Source organism: Salmo salar, chromosome 12, assembly GCF_965601325.2.
Source record: "Salmo salar chromosome 12, fSalSal1, whole genome shotgun sequence".
NCBI lineage: Eukaryota > Metazoa > Chordata > Actinopteri > Salmoniformes > Salmonidae > Salmo > Salmo salar.
This window is the reverse complement of record NC_138302.1, coordinates 26,724,772-26,748,647: the sequence shown is the minus strand read 5'-3', so window position 1 is coordinate 26,748,647 and position 23,876 is coordinate 26,724,772. Positions and strand designations below refer to the sequence as shown.

Below are 23,876 nucleotides of genomic sequence, written 5' to 3'. Positions count from 1 at the left end.
GATGATAGAAGCCCATCTCCTACTGTAAATAACCTACACACTGTGTGTGTGTGTGTGTGGTGTGTGTGTAGCCAGCCAGCCAGTCAGGTAGAAAAATGGCAGAAAAATAAGACGGACATCAGAGTATTTTTCAATACACCAAAACGCATAGTAAGAACCCTAGTAGCCTAATATCTCAAAGACTAGTTGATAAAATGTTCATAAGAAAGAAATGAAATTCTAATGGAAATGTTTCACAATGATGTCATTAGGCAGAGCAGGCAACAGATGGCACACAGCCAGCAGAGTTGGGGACAGATATGCAGGGACAGACTGGCAGAGACAGGGAGTCTCAGGTAAGTTTGTTGAGTCTTTGTTTGGCAACATTATGAAAGGTTCTCCCTTTTTGTGACTGAACTAAGATTTGTTAAAGTTAAAGGCAATGGTATTGCTGTTGTGATTAGTTGTGTAGTTTTGGGTACCGGTAGTTAGGAGTACGGCAAACACCTTATTTCTTTGGTTCCTCAATATACATTTACCATATTACAATGTAGGCTATGTGTTACAGCACTACTTTTGGTGTCCCCCTCAGGAATTGCTCTTGAGAAAATTTCATGTAATTGTCCCCTCCAAAGTTGATATCAGATTTTCGCCCCTGGCTTTACGTCTTGCCACCTGACCGTGGCATCTCTGAGCTTTGTGTGAATGATGGGAGTAAACTGACCGACGCGTATAGACTTCGACTTGAACCCAACCAAACGTAAACATGTTTTTATGCATGCACCATCAGTGTATTTGTATTACTATCATATTTCTTGCCAGTTCTGCTGTGCGCGCCTCCTCAAAATGTTTGATTCTTTCTCATTCAGATAGCCTATCTAGTCTTACTAATCCCACATTTAAAAAGTTGTCTATGTTCATCATGACTTATTTAATATCAACATTTTATATGTTCTAGATGATAAACTGGATCAAATTACACCATAGCCTATTTATTGAGTAAAAGTGGATTGCGTAAAAAACGGAATTAGACACTTATGTCAATTTATTTCTCAGTGTGCATTTATTTTATTTCACCTTTATTTAACCAGGTAGGCCAGTTGAGAACAAGTTCTCATTTACAACTGCGACCTGGCCAAGATAAAGCCAGTGCATGGGTTCACTAGCAAACAAAAAGTACCTCCTGCTAGGAAACTTCTCAATCATGGCCCATTTATATGAGCATTATGAGAAACACTTGTAGAGTTTTTGGTGTGGACGCATGAAACATTGATGGATTTCTTACCGGAATGTTTGGCCCCGTGCGTACTGTTGTTGGGACAGCTTGACAACACCGCCCTGTCAAGATTCCTTTGATGTCTTTACAATGTTTGTCCAGTTGCTTAGCGCATGGTGCTGCTTCATAAAAGTTTCAGACACTGGACAACCATGGGGGCGGTCAGAGGCGCTGCCCTTCCTACCTCTAGTCACACCAAAACCGATATTGCGTCTCTCTATCTGTGTAGTGAGTTGACTCCGCACGCCTTGGAAGTCAGCGTAGATCTAGCCTGATTTTTTTTGTTGTTGCAGTTTTTTGTTTTAGTCTAACGGTTTTGCGATTTTATCAAACCAAAGTGGATTCACGGATGTTATTTTTGTCCTCTTATTCGAGGCTACTTGTTGAATCAATGTACAGCGCAGAGGGAGATCTTTTTGAACAATGGTTTATTCATCTGAAATTTGAGAACCGTTTCTCTTGCGTGGCGAGCGACAAATTGGCACTTGTACCCAGATTGGTTACGCACAAACTGGATGGCTGCATTTGAACAGAATGGACGTATTTTTCTGAGGGGCTGCACGGAAGTTATGGAACTTGTTGTTGATGGATGACTTTCATGAAACGTTCCTTTTTAAAATGAATATATCTTCCCTCAGCCGTCGAGGGGTTGGAGGTGGAAAGAACGTGGACACAAACCAGCCAAAAGCACTTATATACCCAAAAGGACTCTTATCAGGACGCGTTGGTTGGTCCTCTCTTGTGTTTTTGGTTTGCCTCTGCGTATTCCCACAACAGACGTGGAGTGCAAGTCTAGCTGGTTCCAAAGTGGAACATCCAGGAGTTTGTCCCAACAAGCTGAATGCTAACCTTTGGGTTGACGCACAAAGCACTTGCGAACGGGAATGTGAAGTTGACGAGGTGAGGCATTTATATGTATTCAATATTTAATTCCACAATCCTTTGTTTGTCATTTGTTTATGACAAACTTAAACAATTGTAAGGAAATTTGTTACACTGTATGACTACATGTTCATTACATGTTCTATTTATTTTATTAGGCCTACCACTTGGTGTTTTTTGTATTGAAATATACTATGTATTTTTCCTCAGTAAATGCCTGTTGTTATTCCCCAGGACTGTGCTGGCATTGAGAAATGTTGCACCAATGTGTGTGGACTCTTCAGCTGTGTGGCCACCCGTTTCTCTGATGGCACCCCTGCTCATCCGGATGGCCAGGGCGGAGGAGAGAAGGGCTCCGGTGGCCAGGGCTCCATCGCCACCTGCCAGGGCTTCATCTGCAGCCAACAGGGGGCCACCTGCGACATCTGGGAGGGCCAGCCCATCTGCAAGTGCCAGGACCACTGTGAGAAGGATCCCAGCTTCACCTGTGCCTCCAACGGACTCACCTACTTCAACAAGTGTTACATGGACGCTGAGGCGTGTACACAGGGTGTGATGCTAACTGTGGTGACCTGCCGGTTTCATCTATCTGGGCCTCAAACAAGTCCACTCCCCGAGGACACAACAGCCAATCCAACGCTGACGTCCTTCCTGGAAGACCCCATTCCCCCAACGCTCTTCTCCAACCCCAGCCACCAGTCGGTCTACATAGGCGGCACGGTGAGCTTCCACTGCGATGTAATGGGTGTCCCGCGGCCCGTCGTGACCTGGGAGAAGCAGAGCGATCGCCACGAGAGCCTGGTAATGCGGCCCGACCGGATGTACGGCAACGTGGTCATCACCAACATCGGCCAGCTAGTCGTCTACAATGCCCAGGTGTGGGACACAGGCATCTACACTTGTGTCGCCCGAAATGCAGCCGGGGTCCTCCGCGCTGACTACCCTCTCTCTGTCATCCGTCGGACCGAGGACGACATCTTCTCAGAGGACCACGAGATGGCGGGCATGCCCATGGGGCCCCCGTTTTCGCCTGCCGATTGCCTGGCGGAGGTGGACCGGCGGGAGTGCTCCACCGAGCGCCACGTTGACTGGTACTACGACGCTGAGCAAGGTACCTGCCTGGCCTTCTCCAACGGGGGCTGCGATGACAGCCGTAACCGCTTCGAGACCTACGAGGAGTGCCAGGCATCCTGTCAGAGGGAGGGGATGGGGATCTGTTCCTTACCTGCGGTCCAGGGCCCCTGCAAGAGCTGGGAGGCCCACTGGGCCTGGAACTCCCTCTTGAAACAATGCCAGGCCTTTGCTTATGGCGGTTGCCAGGGCAATGGCAATCGCTTCCAATCCAAGAAGGAGTGCGAGGCAAACTGTCCGCAGTCCAAACGACGAGCGTGCAAAACATGCCGGGTCAAAGGTAAAATCGTCCCGAGCCTGTGCCGGAGCGATTTCGCCATTGTCGGACGATTGACGGAACTGATCGAGGACCTCGATTCTGGGATCGCCCGGTTCAGTCTAGAGAAGATCCTCCGCGACGAGAAGATGGGCTTGGCATTCTTTAACACCCGCCACCTAGAGGTGACCCTGGCTAAGATGGACTGGAGCTGCCCCTGCCCCAACATCACCATGGAGGAGGGCCCCCTATTGGTCATGGGGGATGTACAGGACGGCATGGCCGTAATACAACCCAACAGCTACGTCAGACCCATCTCCGATAAGAGGCTTAAGAGGATTCATGAAGTCTTGGAGAAGAGGACCTGTGAGATGCTGCAGAGGTTCCGGGACTAGGGGCTCTATTCAATTCGTATCTCAGAAGTTCAGCGTTACAGTGCGATTTATATTTAAAGGCAATTCTCCCGCATTAGAGGATACTGCATTTACGGTAAACACTGCAAATGTCAGCTCAATAGGAAATTACCTTTACATTTCTATCACGCGATCTGTAACGCTTCAGCGAGACAGATTGAATAGAGCCCTAGGACTGATCACCTCAACTTGGGTTGTCAGAGCAAGACTAATATACAATGGCATACCTCTACAATGACATTTTCTAAAATGGAATGCACCGTACAGGTTGTGAGAAACTCTTTGGTGGAGTTTGTGCCATGAGTACTGTATCAAATTACAGTGCATTTCTTTCTGATACTTTTCATTGCCAAAAAAATCAAGCACTGACTTTTCTAACAATACCAATGTTGTACATAACACAATCAAATCGAGATTTGTAAATACCATTATTGAAATAGGTTTATTCAAATGTAATGTTTCATGTGTAAGATCATTTGTATTCACTGTAACGTGCCGTACTGTTTTCTAGTGATAATTCTGAAGTGGTGTAATGTTTCTCCTCTTTTTTTAAATCCCATAACTTCAATGCTTACTTCTTAATAGTAAATACTCCAAGTTGATTGAAAAATGTAAGACTTTTTTCTACACTTTTCTGATGTGGGTGTCATGCAAAAGCACCTTCCTACAACAATCCTATTCATTTTAATCAATAAAGGCGAGCACCATACATTTTGAAGTTACCAAACAAATCACCTATGCGGAAATTACTTGTGTAGATAGGAGTTGGAAGGTGAGGGAATTATTGGATTTGGCATTGATTCAAATAAGGTATCAGTTCAGGTTAATTTTCAACCAATTGTTAAATATCCATTACTGGTCATGTTATACCCTGTACAGACAGGAGCGTGATGGTGCATTTGTGGTGATGGAATGGAACCCCAGAGCCGGCAGTAGACTTCACACCAGACTCTCCTTCCGGAACAGAAGGCACTTGTTGTTAGCTGGCATGTCAACCTAACGTTACAACGACAAGAGAAAGTGGTTATAAGCCGGCATCACAAAGTATTTCACGCATTTTGAGGTAAGAAATGGGTAATGTATGTTTTAATGTTGCATATTTTGCTATTAGAATACATTTTGTCTGACACAGTTAATTTAACATGTTTGGGTTACTTATGCAGATCATTGGGTTTCATTCACATCATTATGAAAATCCTAAATGACTGATATTTGGAGTATCGCTTCTTACCATTTTCTCCAGGAACAAGCCACTCCTCTCTGCCACAGACCTGAGCAGGGTGACGTCCCTTAGGCCCCACTCGGGATTTCTATAAGACATCAACAGTTTGAGTTATTTGCTTCGATAATGTGTGGTCAAACAGCAGATATATTCAGATTCCGGCATTATTGTAGTTCTCACTTACCTCGACCTTAGACTGAGGTCAAAATCGATGTTGCTTTGTGGAGTGATCTGTCCATTTAACGCATAGGGCTAGAGAGACAATATTAGAAGACGTAAGACAAGTTCATGAGGGCAATTTCAGTGAGTTCTAAACTGGACTCCCTAAAAACATGCCACTTCGATACAAGTGACTTTTAGTTGCAGTTTAGGAGAGCATTTTCCCTAATCCTTTCCCTAACCTTAACCTAATTCTCCTAAGTTTTCGTAACCTGCTGCGTAAGTTCTCCTAACCTGCAATGAAAAGGTATATCAAAGTTGCATATTTTTAGGGAGTCCCAGTTCTAAATATGGGAAATACACAAATATTGCTTCCAACATCCTTTCTTCTACATGCTTATTTACTGCCAACATCAGGTTGAGGATATAGTCAACAATGTGCTTGTAACAGCATTATAATATACCCCGTATGTCAGCAGTACTCCTTGTGGTTTCAGGATGGTTCCCGCTCCTTTGAACAAACCCTGTGAGTAAAAACATAACATCACACGATAATGAGTAGTGTAATAATGAGTAGTATGCAATAAAAGTATCATGTATCATCAGTTAGTGGACCATTAACTGTATTTCTAAGAGCATCTCTATAGACAATATGAAGGCCTAAACAGTATTCACCTCAGTGCAGGCCATTGGGGAGATATGGATCATGTTGATGTTGAGTACCAGGTCCAAGGACTCAGGCTGGATCCCACCCCAGTTTTCACAGGGTAGAGAGGCGTCGAGGTGGATGGCAGGCTTCACGTTCGGCAGGTTGTGATGCGCTCTGTATGCGTCTATACTGGTGGCGGGGACAAAATAGATCATTCTCATTGTAAGCATCAACAAAAAAAGAACGGCTGCTGATATAGGCCTAAAGAAAGAGTTAGGCCTACTATTATTATCAACATGAATTCATAGTAACCTATTTTGAATAACGGGCAGCTTTGGATTTGGGAAAAACAATTCAGATCTGGACTCACTGAACCGTTATGTCTACCACATTATATATTAATTTGCAAGCTAAAACACTATTTCAACTCACCTGGCTAAAGATTGTCTGTCAAATTCTGACGGCTGCCAGGTAATATTTCGTAAACCCTGTGCGAAGTGGGTGACATGTTGCCCCGTACCAGACGATATCTCCAGTGCATTCAACGGTTTCGCCGTATCCACACTCTCACGGAGCACCGCAAGGATGGGTTCCTTATTTCTCTCGGCGGCAGGTGCATTGAGCATTTTGGCAACTCCTGGATACACTCTCCGCGCTAAAAGATGCAATTGTTTCCACCACTCCAGTTGAACTAGTTGGCTGTGCAAGTTAGTCACAACAGAGCTCTGAACAATATCGCCTCCGGACTGGAACAATATCAATCGATTTCCGCGTTTTGTCACGTGATTAGCACGTCACCCGGCCTGGTGTAATAACTGCAACGATTTAAAATGCTGCACAAATGTGCACTTTTCCTGAGATTGCAGTTCCATAGGATAGAGTAGCAGGGTGATTCTCCAACTACGGGCACTTCTATGTCCTCTTGGTACATTTTGTGGATTTAAAAAAAAAAAAAAATATATATATATATATATATATATATATATATATATATATATCTATATATATATATATATATATATAAAACATAAGTATTATGTTAAGTTCACACTACAATCACTCCAGATTTTTTAACACCTCTCTGTCAAGTATTTTAGCTTCTTTTCATATGCATTTTATACCTCAATTTCACTGTTTTGCCCTTGTCCCTGAGGCAGATTTTTGAGCTTCTACTACGTTTTTCAATTAGAAAACAATAATTACACATTATATAAGGTTATCTACTCGAGAAAGAGTCAATTAAATGAAATATATATCAATATTTATTGTGAATATGCCCTTTATATTGTTTTTTACACAAAAATGTCCACCACTGAGGGCAAATTACTCATTAATAATGTTTTTTCAAGAGAATGTTAATTTAGTTACCATGGAAACGTATTGGGGCACTGAAGCACATGGCTGCAGCAGACAGTTGTGCTAGATGTGATGTCCAGAAGTTAAAGAAAAATCGAGGTAAATATTGCTTGTGTAGAGAATATTTTTTATTGTCAGTAATTTCCAAACAAGCTATAATTTCTTTAATTCGTGGTAGAATTTAGATGTTTTTTAAAATATATTTGATGTATTTAGTGTAAACTATATGCTAGCTGTAATACTAGCCAAAGCATGCTAAGCAGCCTGTCATTTTTCTCCAATAACTGTAGATCATTTCCATCACAGTCATTTCCTTCACAAACTTAACTGTGGTGGAAATGACTAAACGTCCATTATGTTATTAATTGTAATTATTTTTAAAACTTTAGGCTTATTTAATAATGTTTTAAATTAGTTTAATCTAGAAGATCCTCCAAGGTGAGCACGTTGAGAACTTAAGTAGTTAGCCTTTAAAAGAAAAATGTTATTTTTCTTTGTTTTTAGAAGATGCAACATAAAACAGCAGAGAGGTCACAGGCATAGAAACAAAGTTAAAAAATGATCCTATACGATACCAGTAACATCTGAAAAAAAAATGCAACTAATAGAATAGAAGACAGACTTTAAAGAGAACAGTTACAATGGAGACCTGCCTATCAGGCAACACACCACCTCAGTCACCAAATGAAAATGGGGCCAACATACCTGCCCCTAACTTACCTGCAGGTATGTTGGCCCCCCTTACAACTTTGTTGTCGCTTTGTAAGCTCAGAGAGTGATTTCACTTCTCCCTTCTCTTTTTTCTTCCAGTATCTCTCCCAGTATCTCTCCCTGATACCCCTTCCTCATTGTCTGCAACAGGAATGAGAAGTCGAATACTTGCTGCAAGGAAAAAGGTTGGAAAAGGTTGCTCAAAAACATACAAAGATCTTTGTATGACAAATGTCAAACTTGATAAAGCTTTTAAGGAAAGCTGAGAAATACCAAAAAATGTATGATCAGCTGATAAATAAAATGGAGAGACGAGATTCCACAAAGACAAGGACAAAGACAAACAGCTAATGGCAGGAACTCCGAAGAACTTGAGAAGGATTTTATTGTTTCAAAATGCCATCATTGCAGAGTTAAAGCCAAAGTATAAAAAAATGTGCAGTGCCAAGGACAAACAAGTGGCTTCAAAAATGCTCAGAGGCAACATCCTGAGAAAGTATGGCCTGGTCAAAGCCTCAAACAGAGAATTTTGATTTTCAGCAAAAGCAATGAGGGCAAATGGAAACAGGCCAACAAGTCTTCAATACTCCAAGAAAAAGCAGTGGAACAGAATTAGGACAGCCACAGAAGAGAAAATCACTAGGTTCTATCAACATGATGACAACAGCAGAACGACAACAGGGTAAAAAGGACACACTAACGAAGAACAAGAAAAAAAATAGCAGATGCACTTCTTTTCAGACATTTAGGAGGGAATATTCAGAGATTAAAATGTCCTACTATGAATTCTGCAAAATATGTCATTTTTTGGGTTGTCAAGCCAACAGTCCAAGATAGGGACACATGTCTCTGCAAAACCCACGCCAACCTCCAGTTCATGGCGGACAAACTACAGTATCACAAAGTGATCAGCTGCAGCAACATTGAGAAACGTATTGAGTCTTTGTGCTGTGAGAACCTGAAGAAAGAGTGCATGTACACAGAGTGCTCCCTTTGCCAAGCCAAAGACCTTAAAACCTCTCTGGGACATGTGGGACGTCCACCCGTGGGAAACACTATTCAACAGCCAGTGAAATAGCAGGGTGCCAAATTCAAAACAACAAATCTCATAATTCAAATTTCTCAAACATATAATAGTTGTATCTTATTTTAAAGATACACTTCTCGTTAATCCAACCACATTGTCCGATTTCAAAAAGGCTTTACGGCGAAAGCATAACATTAGATTATGTTAGGACAGCGCCGAGACAAGAAAAACCACACAGACATTTTCCAAGCAAGGAGAGGCGTCACAAAAACCAGAAATACAGCTAAAATTAATCACTAACCTTTGACGATCTTCATCAGATGACACTCCCAGGACTCAATGTTACACAATACATGTATGTTTTGTTCGATAAAGTTCATATTTATATCCAAAAACCCCATTTTACATTGGCACGTGATGTTCAGAAAATGTTTTGCCTCCCAAAACTTCCGGTGAATGAACACATCAATTTACAAAAATACTCATCATAAACGTTGATAAAATTTACACCAGTTATTGAAAGAATTATAGATACACTTCTCCTTAATGCAACCGCTGTCAGATTTCAAAATAGCTTTACGGCGAAAGCGCATTGTTCAATATTCTGAGTACAGAGCTCAGCCATCAAAGCAAGCTATACAGTTACAAGCCAAGTTCTGGAGTCAACAAAACTCAGAAATAGTATTATAAATCTTCACTTACCTTTGTTGATCTTCGTCGGAATGCACTCCCAGGACTCCCACTTCCACAAGAAATGTTCGTTTTGTTCGATAAACTCCATATTTATGTCCAAATACCTCCGTTTTGTTCACGCGTTCAGATCACTATTCAAAAGGCATAATGCGCGAGCGCAAAACCCGAGACGAAAAGTCAAAAAGTTCCATTACCGTTCGTAGAAACATGTCAAACGATGTTTACAATCAATCCTTAGTGTCTTTTTATCATAAATATTCGATAATATTCCAACCAGACAATGGTGTATTCATTACAAAGGAAAAAGAAGGAACGGTGCGCCTGTGTGACCGCGCAGTAAACAACTCATTGGTCTCAGGCAGTCCACAGCTCTTATTCTCTCCCCAGTAACAGTAGAAGCATGAAACAAGGTTTTAAAGACTGTTGACATCTAGTGGAAGCCTTAGGAAGTGCAAAATGACCCCACAGACACTGTAGTTTGGATAGGCAATCACTTGAAAAACTACAAACCACTTCCTGGTTGTATTTTTTCTCAGGTTTTTGCCTGCCATATGAGTTCTGTTATACTCACAGACATCATTCAAATAGTTTTAGAAACTTCAGAGTGATTTCTATCCAAATCTACTAATAATATGCATATCCTACCTTCTGGGCCCGAGTAGCAGGCAGTTTAATTTGGACACGTTATTCATCTGAATTTCTGAATACTGCCCCCTGTCACCAAGAAGTTAAACATCTGACTTTGATGCTGTTGAGCAGACATGGTGGCTTGGTTGGGAAAACAAAGCTGAAGAGAGAGAAGAAGAAAAACAACAATTAGGGAAACATGGAGAAGGGAGTGTGGCACTGCAGATTCTACTGGAGGACTTCTTCAAAGGATTGAAAGAGAAGTTGGGGAAACAGGTGTACAACAGTCGACACCAATACTCCAAACTGAGAGAATTAAAAGAGAATCTGCGGAAAGAGGAGATCATCGTGCAGATTGACTTGGCAGAGAACTACCTGTGTAAATACACCAGTGAAATCCAGGCAGTTCACTTTGGTGATTCTCACAAGCAGGTGACCCTCCACACCTGTGTTGGATATAGCACAAATTATACAGTTTCACTTTGCTCACTGAGCTTTTCTATGCGCCATGAACCCTCTGCTATCTATGGCCATCTCAGAAAAAGACTAGCCTACTTCCTTGAGCTCTGCCCATCGGCTACTTTTGGAATCTTACTTTTCTCTTATATTAAATAAATGTTTAACAATGGTTGTTGTTTGCAATAAATAAAAAAATGATGCGTTTTTTTGACATAGATGTCATTTGTTTTAGATAGGGAAGTCATATGGTTGTTATCATAATCTCACAAAAAGGTTGGGTGGAAATATCTTATTTTTCATGATAAATAAATGTTTTTAGCTGTCAAAAAGGAAAGGTTATACATTCAGGCGTTGTGATGAATTATTAATATTAGGAAAACCTAAAGAAATCACTTAAAATAATATTCAATACAAGTTAATAATGTACAAATGTGTAATAAATGTGTTATAAATTCATTGTATAACATTTCATTTTCAACTAAAATGGATGTTTAATGACATGATGGAAATAGCTGTTTGAGAAAAATTACAAAAATATATAAATTCCTGAATAGTATGATCGCAGCCATTATCAGATATGGTGTCACGACTTCCACCGAAGTCGGCTCCTCCTCGGCGATCGACGTTACCGGCTTTCTAGCCATCGCCGCTCCATTTCTCATATTCCATTGGTTTTGTCTTGTTCCATTACACACCTGGTTTTCATTCCATAATTACTGCATGTATTTAGTCCTCTGTTCCCCTCCATTGTCTTTGTGTGTAATTGTTTGTTTGTTATGTGGATTATTGTCAGGCGCTTTACTTTTGCTATGTTCCGTGTTTTTGGCACGTTATTGTTTTTATGTGCTGTCATTTTTGGAACGGAATTAAAGTGCGCCTGTTCACTACACTCTGCTCTCCTGCACCTGACTTCACCTCCCGTACACAACCTTGACATATGGTTTCTAAACAAATAAAGACAATTATATTACTGGTAAAATGGTGTTTCATTAGGTTTTAATTTCTGAATGCTTGCAGGGACAAAATGCCTGAAGTTGCAGAATCATCCAGCAAGCAAAGTTAGGAGCACTATGATAATGCTTTTATCAGCTGTTGAATTTGAGGAGATGCCTATATTAGGAATCCCTGTAGAAGTTCCTACCCTATTTCATGAATGATCATTTGATATTTCATGTGTAGCTAACTACGGCTAAGTAGGCCTACCATCTCATTTAAATTACTGCACCGTTGGAGCTAGGAACACAAGCATTTCGCTACACCTGCAATAACATCTGCTAAATATGTGTATGTGAACAATAAAATTAGATTTTATTTAAATGTGGGTTATGAAATAGTGAGATGGTCATTATTGTACTTTCCTTTGAGTCATGGTATTAAAACTTGATATCTGAAATGTTGTGCTGGCCACATCATATTGATGCTCTGTTACATCATCAGCAGTAAGTGGACAACTCGGGAAAAACGACTGGCTCCATACTACAGCCTCTGTAATGTTCATATATATCACAGTACAATGTTACCTGAACAAATACTATACTATACTACACATGTGTGTGGAGCCTCAGTCATATACCATTGCATTGGCAAAAAGTATTGATCCTCTGTCTAAAATACTATTATTTTCTGAGCTATTGTCAATTTTGTTTGATAAATAACAGACAGTAGGACTCAAGAATATATCAAATTGTCCTTCTGTTTGTCTAACCAACATATAATGCCTACAGCCAGAGTCCTTCACTGTAATAGAAGACTGCCTGTACAGTTCTTTAAGTTCTCTATTCGTAGCATCCTTTTCTGAGGGCTATATTTCACTCAAAAGTCGAATATGGTATAGAAAAAAAAGTGAATGTGTGCAAGTTTGTGTACAAGGCAGTGAACTGGAGAGATAGGGCAAAATGACTACAGGCGCGGGTACGCCTACACTGCCCAGGTGAGGAAAAGTGCAGGGCTGAGGGCACTCATTTCTGTGACAGTGCGCACGTCCCGCGCTTTTACGCACGGTCTCTTTGCAGTAATGCATAAACGTTGTTATGGTGTTATGACACTAGCTTACTCGATATTTTATAATCAATTAAAAATAAGAAGTTAAACTTGTTTACATTTTGTTTCACGGCTAGAGCTTATGGTAAAGCGAATTAGAATTCCATTCCGATTCGAAACAATGTGTAATGACGTATTCCATCTCTATGCGACCGAGAGGGTCACAATACCGACGCTTCACATGGAACTCCAGAACCCAAGAGATATGTTCAGAACTCTCAAAAATCTTCAGTTCTTGATCGACAAACAACGAGAGAGACAACATTATTATGGCGAGCTTTTCATTCATCTTCCCTGAAGACAGACGTTGTTCCATTAAGGACAACGAAGTCAATTCAGGTAAGAACAATAACATACATTTCCGTCTTTAAATAAAAATGTTAATTGAAGGTGTAATTCCTACTGGAAAGGAAATAAAAACAACATAGAAAATAGGCTTTAGGAGTTTGTTGTTAGTTACCAAACAATGTAACCATGCGAAATGAAGTTTTCCAGCTGACAATGGTTTTATTTTGGCCAATGAAAATAATTTATGTCTCCATTTATCTCTCCTTCCACCCAAAATGTGCACTTGTTCAGCTCCTTTTACTGATTTGAAAGGAAATGACTGGTATATTAAATATGGCTAAAACTCTACCTAGCCCCTACTAGCCAATGTTTTTAGATTTGTGGGAAGTGGTGAATGAGTGCGCACTTCAGCAGAAATGAGATGTTATTGGGATGCATGAAGAATATCCCTTGCTTGTAATGCTGAAATCAGTTTTGTTAACCCTGTGTTGGTGTTTCTTTCAGGGTGGATCTCAACGGTAACCAAACTCAACACCCGAGGCGGTCCAGAGTCAAAGAGTCAGAACATCCGTCTGAGCTTTGCAGAGGAACTTGGTGACAAGTACCACTACGCAAATGCCATCGACAGCTCTCTGCTCTGGACTGTTGGGTACACCCCCTACATTCCCCCAGCTCTGAAAGGAAGAAGCTTCCCCTCTGTCGAGAGCTTCTTCCTGGATGAGTGGGAGCCACTGACACTCGTGCAGACTCCTCAGGTTCTGTCCACCAGTGTTTCCATCGAGGAAGACAACCTGATCCAGTCTGCTGCAGGCCTAGTGTCTCAGGTTCTGTCCACCAGTGTTGCCATCGTGGAGAATGACTTGATCCAGTCTGCTGCAGGCCTAGTGTCTCAGGTTCTGTCCACCAGTGTTGCCATCGTGGAGATAGACCTGATCCAGTCTGCTGCAGGTCTAGTGTCTCAGGTTCTGTCCAGCAGTGACGCTAGAGTGAAGGATCGTGATGATTCCACACTGAGAGACTCCAACCAACCTGAGGTCCAAGTGGCTGATGTCTCAACCAAGAGAAGTAGACTAGTCATCACTATTTCTATGTTTTCAACTGAGAGTTGCAATGCTTCGGTCCATGAAGTTGATGCTATTGCTACCAGCCTGGAGCACTCTGCTGAGAAAATGTCTACCTCTATCGCTGATGGCCACATTGTTTCATCCACTGCTGTTGCCAATCAGAAGAAAACAAGGGGTGGATTCATCTCAGCTCTACAGAGATTGTTTACAAGAAAGAACAGGAAGCCAGTCAGTAATACTTATATTGTCTTTTGTACTGTAATATATTATGATTTATGAACTATTGTTATACTAATATCCAGTGTTAATGGTTGTCTTTAAAATATTTTTCTGTATTGTCTACTTGTCTGTTTTTCAGGCTAAAGTGGCTTCCAAGAAGGAGCACATTCACTTGGTTGACCACCTCAATGTTGAAGTCACCCACTGAGGACACTCACTCACTGCTGAAAGCATCCAGAATGATGCTTCTGTTTCTCCTCAACGCCACCTACACCCCTGCCCCTCTCCCCCACACCAAACCCTACCAGGGTTGGGATGAATTCCAGATCAATTGAGTCAATTCAGGAAGTAAATTGAAATTCCAATTCCAATTGTTTCTCATAGGAGGCAATGAGGTAAATTTGAATTGCTATTGGAATTTCAGTTTACTTACTGAATTGACTGAATTGAAAATGAATTGACCCCAACCCTGATCCCTAAGCCCCCACCCCATCCATTTCTATCTTCAATAAATTTTGAAGAATTTTATTTGAATGTGTTTTGTATCTTCATTAAAACCACAATACGTCTCTAATGAGGGTCACTCATGTTACACATCTAGATTTATCATCAAATATCGCAGAATTCAACAACAAATGCAGTGGTTTAGCAGTTCAAGTTCAGTACTTGTCAATGAGTCACTGCACTGTGACCTTCAGAAACATGTAACATTGTGGAAAAACTGAACTTTTGCTGACATTCTGTTACAATGTAACTACACTGAACAAAAATATTAACGCAACATGTAAAGTGTTGGTTCCATAATTCATGAGCTGAAATAAAATCCCTGAAAAAGGTTATTTCTCTCAAATGTTGTGTTTACATCCCTATTAGTGAGCATTTCTCCTTTGCCCAGACTATCCATCCACCTGACAGGTGTGGCATATCAAGAAGCTGATTAAACATTATGATCATTACACAGGTGCATCTTGTACTGGGGAAAATAAGAGGCCACTTTAAAATGAGCAGTTTTGTCACACAACACAATGCCACAGATGTCAGAAGTTTTGAGGGAGTGTGCAATTGGCATGCTGACTGCAGGAATGTCCACCAGAACCGTTGCTAGAGAATTCACTGTTCATTTCTTTACCACAAGCTGTTTCCAATGTCGCTTTAGCGAATTTGGCAGACCACACCAGGGGCTGAGGAGTATTTCTGTCTGTAATAAAGCCTGTTTGTAGGGAAAAACTCATTCTGATTGGCTGGGCCTAGCTCCCCAGTGGGTGGGTCTGGCTGCCAGGTGGGTGGGCCTATGCCATCCAAGGCCCACCCATGGCTGCACCCCTGCCCAGTCATGTGAAATCCATGGATTAGGACCTAATGAATTTATTTCAATTGTCTGATTTCCTTATGTGACCTGCACCTCAGTAAAATCATTCAAATTGTTGCATGTTGCGTTTATATCTTTGTTTGCGCATTTTCTTGAGAATTACATGCATTCTCACTCATAACTCCTAGAATAAGAAATCAAAACAGACTCAACGTAATATATTAAAGGAGTGAAAAGGGCTTTATTCAACTGTGGCTCCTGAAGTCCCTGCACACATTTACATTTACAAGGTTTCATCTTCACTGAGGACAATCTCAGTATTTGATTTTTGCCGAGACAATGAAGCAGAGAAAATGAAGCAGAGAAAATGAAGCAGAGGCAATGAAGCAGAGAAAATGAAGCAGAGGCAATGAAAAGCAAACAAATAAACAAACAGAACAAACCAAACAAAAACACAGTCCCCATTTGACACATGACACGACACATGACATGACACATAGCCGAAGAACCATATTGGTGCGTTTTTCCTAATCAGATGATTACTGATTGTGTTTGTTATTATAAGTTCACTGTAATGTCCAGCGTGGTAATAAACTAACATGGTAATGTAATGTACATGTTGTCTACTAGTCTGTATGTGATATCAACACTCTGGACAGTGAGCTATGGTTTGTTGGTTGAAGGGTTATGTGTATAACTAGATCTACTGTATGGGACAACAAAAAGTACACATGAATAGGGAGTTTAAGCATTTGTAGATTGACACGGCGTATAAACACAAATAAAACAAAAATATCAACACAGCCTTATAAATACTAATAAAAACATAGGCCGCATAATACTGAAAACTTTTGTCAAACAACAAGGGAAGATTGACAATGTGCTTTTTTGGAAACAACAACTTATTCCCTAAAAGTACATTCTATTTACATCTTCATTTGGACTAAATATACAAATATGTACATTAGAGAAACAAGTGTTTTTTTTAACCTTTATTTAACTAGGCAAGTCAGTTAAGAACAAATTGTTATTTTCAACGACGGCCTAGGAACAGTGAGTTAACTGCTTTGTTCAGGGGGAGAACAACAGATTTTTTTTTACCTTGTCAGCTCGTGGATTTGATCTTGCAACCTTTCGGTTACTAGTCCAACGCTCTAACCACTAGGCTACAAGTTGCCCCAGTATAAGTTTAGTATGTGAATCTGTCTTCGTATGTTTTCAGTGCATCTTATCATTACATACAGTCTATAATCTCAGCCCAAAAACAGACATCTTATAATACTGTATAACACAATGTTATAATGACTAGGACTGCATTGTGAAAAGTGCCTAAAACCAAAACATCACTACTTCAAAAGCACCTATAGGGAGAAGAACAGTTATTGCATTAACACAATAGGAAATAATTATGATGTTTGCTTCTTTTTTAAACAATGTTGGTACTATGTTGGTACTGACATTCACAACTACCTGTTTCTATTGCAGAACTCAATACAGGACTGTATACATGCAACTATGTCATCAGCAATCAGCTGATTCAGCAATCAATTTCCACAGTATCACTCTCACAGTCCTCATGTCCTCCATTTTGGCTCTGTACATTGTCCATGCGTCCCGGTGCCGTGCCGTTAGTGGACTCCTGCCTCAGGGGCGGGAAACTGACGTTACGCTCCAGTTCTGGGTTCAGACAGAGGAAAGTCTGGTTCTTATCGTTATTATTGCTGTTGTTACTAGTAGTGGTGGTGACTACCAACTCGCTAAAGATAGTGTCTGAGAAGACAGAGTCTAGGTTGAACGGGGTGCCACCGAAGAGGGATTCCTGGCAGGTGGATTTGGGCCGATCGGTGGCTATCGCTGGGTCTCTGGGGGGTTTGCTTGGGGGTGGTTGATTATCAGATTCTAGTTCTTCTGGATTGTTCTGCTTGTTCTGATTCTGATTAATAGTGTCCGTCTCCTGATTCGGGCTCCCATCAGATTCCATGATAGGTAAGGGATCTACTTTCGCCATCACCCTAGAGTCACTGTTGACACTGGATCGTCGCGAGGAACCCTCGGCTGTTGAGATGACGCTGCTGGCCCGGGGTAGAGAGGTAGGAGACCATGGCTCTCTTAGACGCGCCTCCTTCCCCAACGGGGTGGAGAAACAGTTGAGACACCCAGACACCGAGGAAGATTTACCCTGGACGTAGAGCACCGTGATCGGGGACATGGCTGAGGCTCGGGTGGTGGTGGTCTCTGGAGCTTTGTTCAGACCTAATCCAGATCGAGATAGTACGGCAACCTGCCCCTGAGCTGTTTTGGGGACATTCCCATCGGAAGGGCGCTGGGGGGCTCTGCTGCTGCTGGTGCACCTCCTGAGGACACTCCTTCTGGGCCAGGGGTCCTGGGTGCTACCCACCTCCCTCCCCCTACAGGGAACTGAACCCTGCGTATTTGCTATGGCAATAGGTGAGGAGTTCTTCACGCCTACACTCTCTCTGTGTTTGTTGCTGCTGGTGTGTGTTGAGGAAGTGGATCGCTGCTGTGTGTGTGTGGTCGGCGAGAGGTTCTGCCGTGTGTGTCGGGGGGTGGAGGTATCGCTAGGCGGGAGGCAGGAGGAAGAGGAGCGGCGGGATGACGGAGGCGGCTGGACCGGGCTACTGCCGTTGGACCAGGGTTCGTTGTCTAGGCTGAGGCTGAACTCTCCACTGCTCTGGCTCTGGGCACGGCTCGGCACGCCATTCAGACCTGGGGGAACCGCGGATGGAGAGAACGTCTCTTTAGGTTACCCCAACAGCAGGCTACACTCTTGATTACAAATGTCTGGAAAATGTATGCATTTTCACAATGTATTAAAATACTTTTTATGTAAAATAAACATAGCATAGGCGACAATACAAGCTAGTAAATGCATGTATCATTATTTCTGCCTATAGAGGGCAGTATTATCAAGCTGTTCAGACTAATGCCTACTTTGAGCAAAATAAGAGATTAACTTGAAAAAAGGCCATGTTAACAGATATTGATTTATTCTTCATTTTAACTCCTTATACATCTATATACATGTTCTGCATCCCAAATGGCACCCTATTCTCTTCATACGGCTCTGGTCAAAAGTAGTGCACTGTGTATTGAATAGGGTGCCATTTGGGAACCCTCAAATAATGAGTTAGCGGCATGTTGTTTACCATGGTTTTGTAGTTCATCACCGTCGTCAAATTCAGTCGCCACAGCACTGTCATTATAATCCTTGTCTGTGCAACACAAAATGGCAGGGGACAGAAAATGAGACAACACTGTATGGGTATCCAGGAGTGAGGCAGTGTTGCGGTCAAACTGGTCAGGTTAAAAGCAAGAGAAGCAAATGGGAAGTGGTAGTGTTCATTCAAGCAAACTGAATTGCAGATGTATGAAGCAACACATCCCTATAGAGACATGGTAGCTCAAACCCCTTAGCAAAAGTACCCTTGTAGCATGATTCTTAAAACTACAGCAAAAGGTGTTCATAGCAGATAGCTGATGAAGATGTCAAATGGAAGGACGTAATATGGATGGTGGAATGACTCTACCTGTCAAACATAGCTCATTGCTATCAGTGGCAGCAGCAGCAGCAGTGGTGGTGGGATAAAACAAAGGAGTGGTGGTTGGCTGGTGTTGATGGTTGATGATGGACAAGATGGAGTCGCTCATGGATGAGGTCATAGACTCCTTCCTGAATCTGTCATTCTTGATCTCTGACTCCTCTAGCTGCTCAGGGTCCTCAGACAGGGTTGAGGGGTACACCAAGTCATTCAGTTTGTCCAGGTCATTCAGGGCTGGGGGTGGAGGTGGAGAGAGATGACTTGAGTTGCCTCTGGTAATGGGGAAGTCCTATATTTTCTTTCCCTTCCTGTCTTTCATTCAAAGGAGAGAAGATTCTACACACTTCACTTGAAAAGTATGACGTTTATCAATAACTACGGTTTTAGCCTCACAACCTCCGTCAGAGTCTTCCTGCCTTCCAGCAATGTGGTCCTGAGAAACTAAAACATTATGCAGTACCAGTGTTCTGCAATGCAGTATTCCCCTGACCTCTTGTGTAACTCTACAGAACTGCATGGAGAACTGAAGAGTAAAAATATCTATGGTGGCGGATGCTTATGCTAACAGCGAGAAAGAGTGGGTATGGGTATCAAAATTGCAATATATAGCAATATTATGGCTGAACTCAATAATAGGAAGGGTGCCAAGCTGCACACTTGGCAGAGCTCTACACGGAATTCCAAGAGTATTGTCCAGGAGGATTTCTGCTGCATTCATTTAGACAATGGTAGACTAAAGAATAAGGTAAACCATAGTTCACTAGCCTGGGTCCCAGATCTGTTTGTGCTGTCTTGCCGACTTCGTATGGAATTGTCAATCCTAAGAAGTTGGCAAGACAGCACAAACAGATCTGGGACCCAGGCTAATAGTTTGCTAATGATGAGAAAATAGGCAGGTTGCAGCCAAGATGAGGTAGTCACGAGACATCGACCCATCATGTTTCTTACACATGGAACGACGAAAGAGGGACTTGACTTTGTCCTTATCCTTCAGTCTGTTCCTCATAAGTGGAAAGATTTTCAGAGTGGACACTTTACAGTGTGGGACAACAAGGGACAGGGGAGGGAGAAACAGGGAAGGATGAAGGGAGGGGAACGGAGAGAACACGTTAACACACACAAAACAGACATGGGGAAAGACAGAAATAGACAAAACACGAGTTTGGCCTTATTGAGGGAAGGATCCACATAAAGAAACATGCAGACATATCCATAGTGCAACACTAAGTAACAACTGTTTCTGCATGCACTGTCTGTCATAGAAACCCATGTACATAACACAGCCCTCAAACTCCACTCTGGACCTCCAAGCCAGTTCCACTGCATTTGTTTATTGTTCCCCTCTAATCAGGGACTGATTTAGACCTGGGACACCAGGTGTGTGCAATTAATTATTATGTAGAACAGAAAACCAGCAGGCTCCGGACCTCGTAGGGTAAGAGTTGAGTTATCCTGGTATAGAGGGTAGATATAGACAGAGCAGCCCTACATCTTACCACTTCAGAAGTCAAGTGTGTATGATGATTCCTTACCCAGGAGACTCCTATACAATGGCACAGCAACAGATGAGCTTCCAACAGATCATTTTTATTCCTTCTCATAGATCTCTGTGTAAAGAGCCTGGGAGGCGGGTCTATCTTGATACAAATAGGAGGAGTCTGTCTTGTAGGGCCGTCAAATAAAGATGTAGCAATTGAGTGACTTCTGTCTCCCTGTCCAATCGGTGGTGGCTGGGGGAGGTTCCCTGCAGTAACTGGCTCCACCCATATCTTTCTGTTCTATCCCTGATGGCCGTGGCTGCGGGGTCGGCCGTGGCGGGAGAAGGGGCCTAGCTGTCGCTCTCTCTTCTTGGCCTATAGCTCGTAGCAGGGCGGGTGGGCCTGCGGTGATGGCGGAGCGTGATTGGACAGCCCGTTTCTGCCTGGCCTATCAGGGCTCTCAGACGGGACCAATGGGAGGGGATAAGGAGGTCATACTCACTGCTGCTCCTCCGGGGGGAGGTGGTGGACCCACCCGAGCCGTCCGAACCCACGAAGGAGCCATTGTCCTGGCAACCAGAAGCAGAGGGGGAGGTGGGCGGGAGGGCCTCGAAGGACCCGGAGCGTGTGGGGGTGAGGGAGCGATGGTGGTCAGAGGAGGAGGCGGGGCCACAACGCTCGCGGCTCCTTGGCTTCATCAGCTTCCTCATCTTCAGGGCGATCCAGTTCCCACGCCTCGGGAAATATAATAGATATGTTAAAATCGATATAGAATAGGATAAACTTTATTGTCCCTGATGGAAAAATTGTCTTAGAAATAAACAGGTAAAACTAACTAATACTGTATCCAAACTAATGAATCTTGTCACTGTCAAAGTGAATTGATTTCCTCTCCAAACGGCACTGTACCTCCGTGGGGGTGAGGGGTCATAGAACTTGTACTGATCCATGATCTTCTCCTCCAACTTCTCCTTCTGTCTCCTCAGCTCATTCAGCTTGTCTCTGAGAGAGAGGAGAGAGAAAAACACCGTGTTTCACACAGAGAGGTAACATCAACAGGTGTCGCTGCTGTAAAGATGGCCGTTGTGTTTACGTCTTAGAATAAACTCTGACTGAACTGTCTCAACTGCCACACTGTCGCACCCGGCACCTTTAAACACCATCAAACTCCAAGGTTGTATTTATTAGGCACCAAACGGAAGAAAATGGACTGAAACAGTGAGGGACAACATGTACCCGTCCAATAAGGAACTCTCATTTCCGTTTTCCGTTGCAAAGCGTTTTCCGTTGCATGCAGCAATGAATACGACCCAGGTGAAAAGAATGTGAATGTTATATTTCCATACTTTCATATATATTACACATAGCTTAGTATGCCCCATATGTCCAGAAGATAAACTCAAAATGGGGGAGATTTATTCCATATAGGTCAATGTTGACACTAGCAGAGAGAGGATTTTTTTTTAGGTCAGTCAACTTTTTTTCTAAACTGGCACTACAGATGGCAGACTACATCAATAATCCATGCTCTGTCAAACTCAGATTCCCAGTGGTTTTGGTGCTCTAAATATGATGGGATGCACTGTGTTTTTGGTGCAACGGTGCTCTATAGCTAAATCAATGCCTTTGTTTTGTGCTGCTCTGGAATGCCTTGTGTCCTATGTGAAGCCCATTGTTTTAGCATAATGTGAATACATTCCATAAGTCCATCATTATGAGAAGAACTATACTGTGGCTGTATCTACTATTGTACAAAATATGCTCTTATATACTGTAGATATACTGTACGGTGTCTGCTGCTGGTGGAAAATCTATTTTACTTGGTTCAATTAACTTCAATTCAGTCCATTAACTGCAAGTTGGATTGCAAGGGGTTAAAGCTCTACGACTTGGCATTCAGCCAGATAGATGGGTCCCTTACATGTGCTGTCTCTGTTCTACGTGGAACAGGTCCTTGCTCTCCATGGTCTGTTCTAGCAGGGTGCGGTTCTGCAGCATCAGGGTCTGGATCTGGTCCAGCAGGTGACGGTTCTCCTCCTCCAGGTTCCCCTTCAACTGACTCAGCAGCTAGACACAATCGCACATATTATATGTTAATTACTTCTTTAATGATATAATTACTACAACACATCAATCTGGCACCAAACTGCTTTGAGAGCAAATGCAGATGCGTATATCCTCACATAGTGTCTTTGTACAGTGCTTGGGGAATACAAAATCCAATTACTTTGCCAGCAATGCTGTAACGACCCTGGGTTAATAAGGGTGGAGAATCGACTTTGCCACACGAGCATGCTTCTGTGGCACAGTCGATGGCGGGCTGGGCTTCGGGTCAGAAGGTGGAGGGTTCGAGCCGCACTCCCTGACTGTTTCATTACAATACGATCAACAACACCTTCATTACAACTGTACAGAATATTGGAATTTTGATCAAGTTTTGATTGATGGATGCTTTTAGGTAAATATATTTTTAATTAGAACAAAAATGAACCTGGATGGTGAACGTATTATTAGAAACTGGGTGGTTCGAGCCCTGAATTTTAATTGGCTGACAGCCGTGGTATATCAGACCACGGATATGACAAAACTTTTATATTTACTAGTCTAATTATGTTTGTAACCAGTTTATAATAGGAATAAGGCACCTCGGGGGTTTGTGGTATATGGTCAATATATCACGGATAAGGGCTGTATCCAGGCACTCCGCTTCGCGTCGTGCTTAAGAACAGCCCTTAACCATGGTATATTGGTCATTTACCACACCCCCTCGAGCCTTATTTCTAAATATATCCTTCATACCTCACACTGGTTGGTGAGCTTGGTGTTGGTGATGTCTAGCTGTTGGTATTGCTCTCTGAGCTTGTTGAAGTCGGACTCTAGCTTGGTCTGCTCCAGCTTGGTGCTGTTCAGCAGGGTCTTCATGTTCTTATGGTCCGCCTGGAGCTCCTCCTGATCCTTCAACAGCTGACGGTACGTCTGGTTCAGCCTGGGGGCACATAGAAATATACACAGAAGAAACACTCTGACAAAGTGAAGCGAAAACATATTGATAAGAACAACAGTTAGACAAGCAAAGTT

At 42.4% G+C, this 23,876-nt stretch overlaps 4 protein-coding genes and 1 long non-coding RNA gene across 10 annotated transcripts in view; 3 read left to right on the top strand and 2 right to left on the bottom strand.

The window, feature by feature from the left end:
* Positions 1-1,702: 1,702 nt before the first annotated feature.
* Positions 1,703-4,010, top strand: LOC106564618 (WAP, Kazal, immunoglobulin, Kunitz and NTR domain-containing protein). Its single transcript, XM_014130784.3, has 2 exons — positions 1,703-2,155; positions 2,372-4,010. Exons 1-2 carry the CDS (start codon positions 1,841-1,843, stop codon positions 3,917-3,919), a joined length of 1,863 nt encoding a protein of 620 aa, XP_013986259.1. The 5' UTR covers positions 1,703-1,840; the 3' UTR covers positions 3,920-4,010.
* Positions 4,011-4,360: 350 nt separating this feature from the next.
* LOC106564619 (methyltransferase-like 26) lies at positions 4,361-6,745 on the bottom strand. Its single transcript, XM_014130785.3, has 6 exons — positions 6,400-6,745; positions 5,994-6,156; positions 5,783-5,842; positions 5,344-5,411; positions 5,169-5,247; positions 4,361-4,933 (listed from the first exon to the last, which is right to left on the bottom strand). The coding sequence occupies exons 1-6, from the start codon at positions 6,591-6,593 to the stop codon at positions 4,877-4,879; spliced, it is 621 nt and encodes a 206-aa protein (XP_013986260.1). The 5' UTR covers positions 6,594-6,745; the 3' UTR covers positions 4,361-4,876.
* Positions 6,746-7,076: 331 nt separating this feature from the next.
* On the top strand, positions 7,077-11,727 carry LOC145859431 (uncharacterized). Its single transcript, XR_014379670.1, has 2 exons — positions 7,077-7,422; positions 8,134-11,727. It is a non-coding gene; the product is annotated as an uncharacterized LOC145859431 (long non-coding RNA).
* A 925-nt stretch (positions 11,728-12,652) lies between these two features.
* Positions 12,653-14,941, top strand: LOC106564623 (uncharacterized). Its single transcript, XM_014130789.3, has 3 exons — positions 12,653-13,219; positions 13,673-14,460; positions 14,591-14,941. Exons 1-3 carry the CDS (start codon positions 13,150-13,152, stop codon positions 14,657-14,659), a joined length of 927 nt encoding a protein of 308 aa, XP_013986264.2. The 5' UTR covers positions 12,653-13,149; the 3' UTR covers positions 14,660-14,941.
* Positions 14,942-15,977: 1,036 nt separating this feature from the next.
* Positions 15,978-23,876, bottom strand: part of LOC106564606 (girdin) — a 28,772-nt gene continuing 20,873 nt past the window's right edge. For 5 of the 6 annotated variants that reach the window (XM_045691159.2, XM_045691160.2, XM_082958794.1 and 2 more), the window contains 7 exons: positions 23,598-23,784; positions 22,720-22,865; positions 21,708-21,800; positions 21,301-21,533; positions 19,309-19,554; positions 18,928-18,993; positions 15,978-18,487 (listed from right to left, as the gene is read on the bottom strand). In XM_045691159.2, the coding sequence (XP_045547115.2) occupies positions 17,298-18,487; positions 18,928-18,993; positions 19,309-19,554; positions 21,301-21,533; positions 21,708-21,800; positions 22,720-22,865; positions 23,598-23,784 (2,161 nt within the window). In that variant the 3' untranslated portion in view covers positions 15,978-17,297. The remainder of the gene's footprint in view (positions 18,488-18,927; positions 18,994-19,308; positions 19,555-21,300; positions 21,534-21,707; positions 21,801-22,719; positions 22,866-23,597; positions 23,785-23,876) is intronic. The other variant, XM_045691162.2, reaches the window with a different exon arrangement.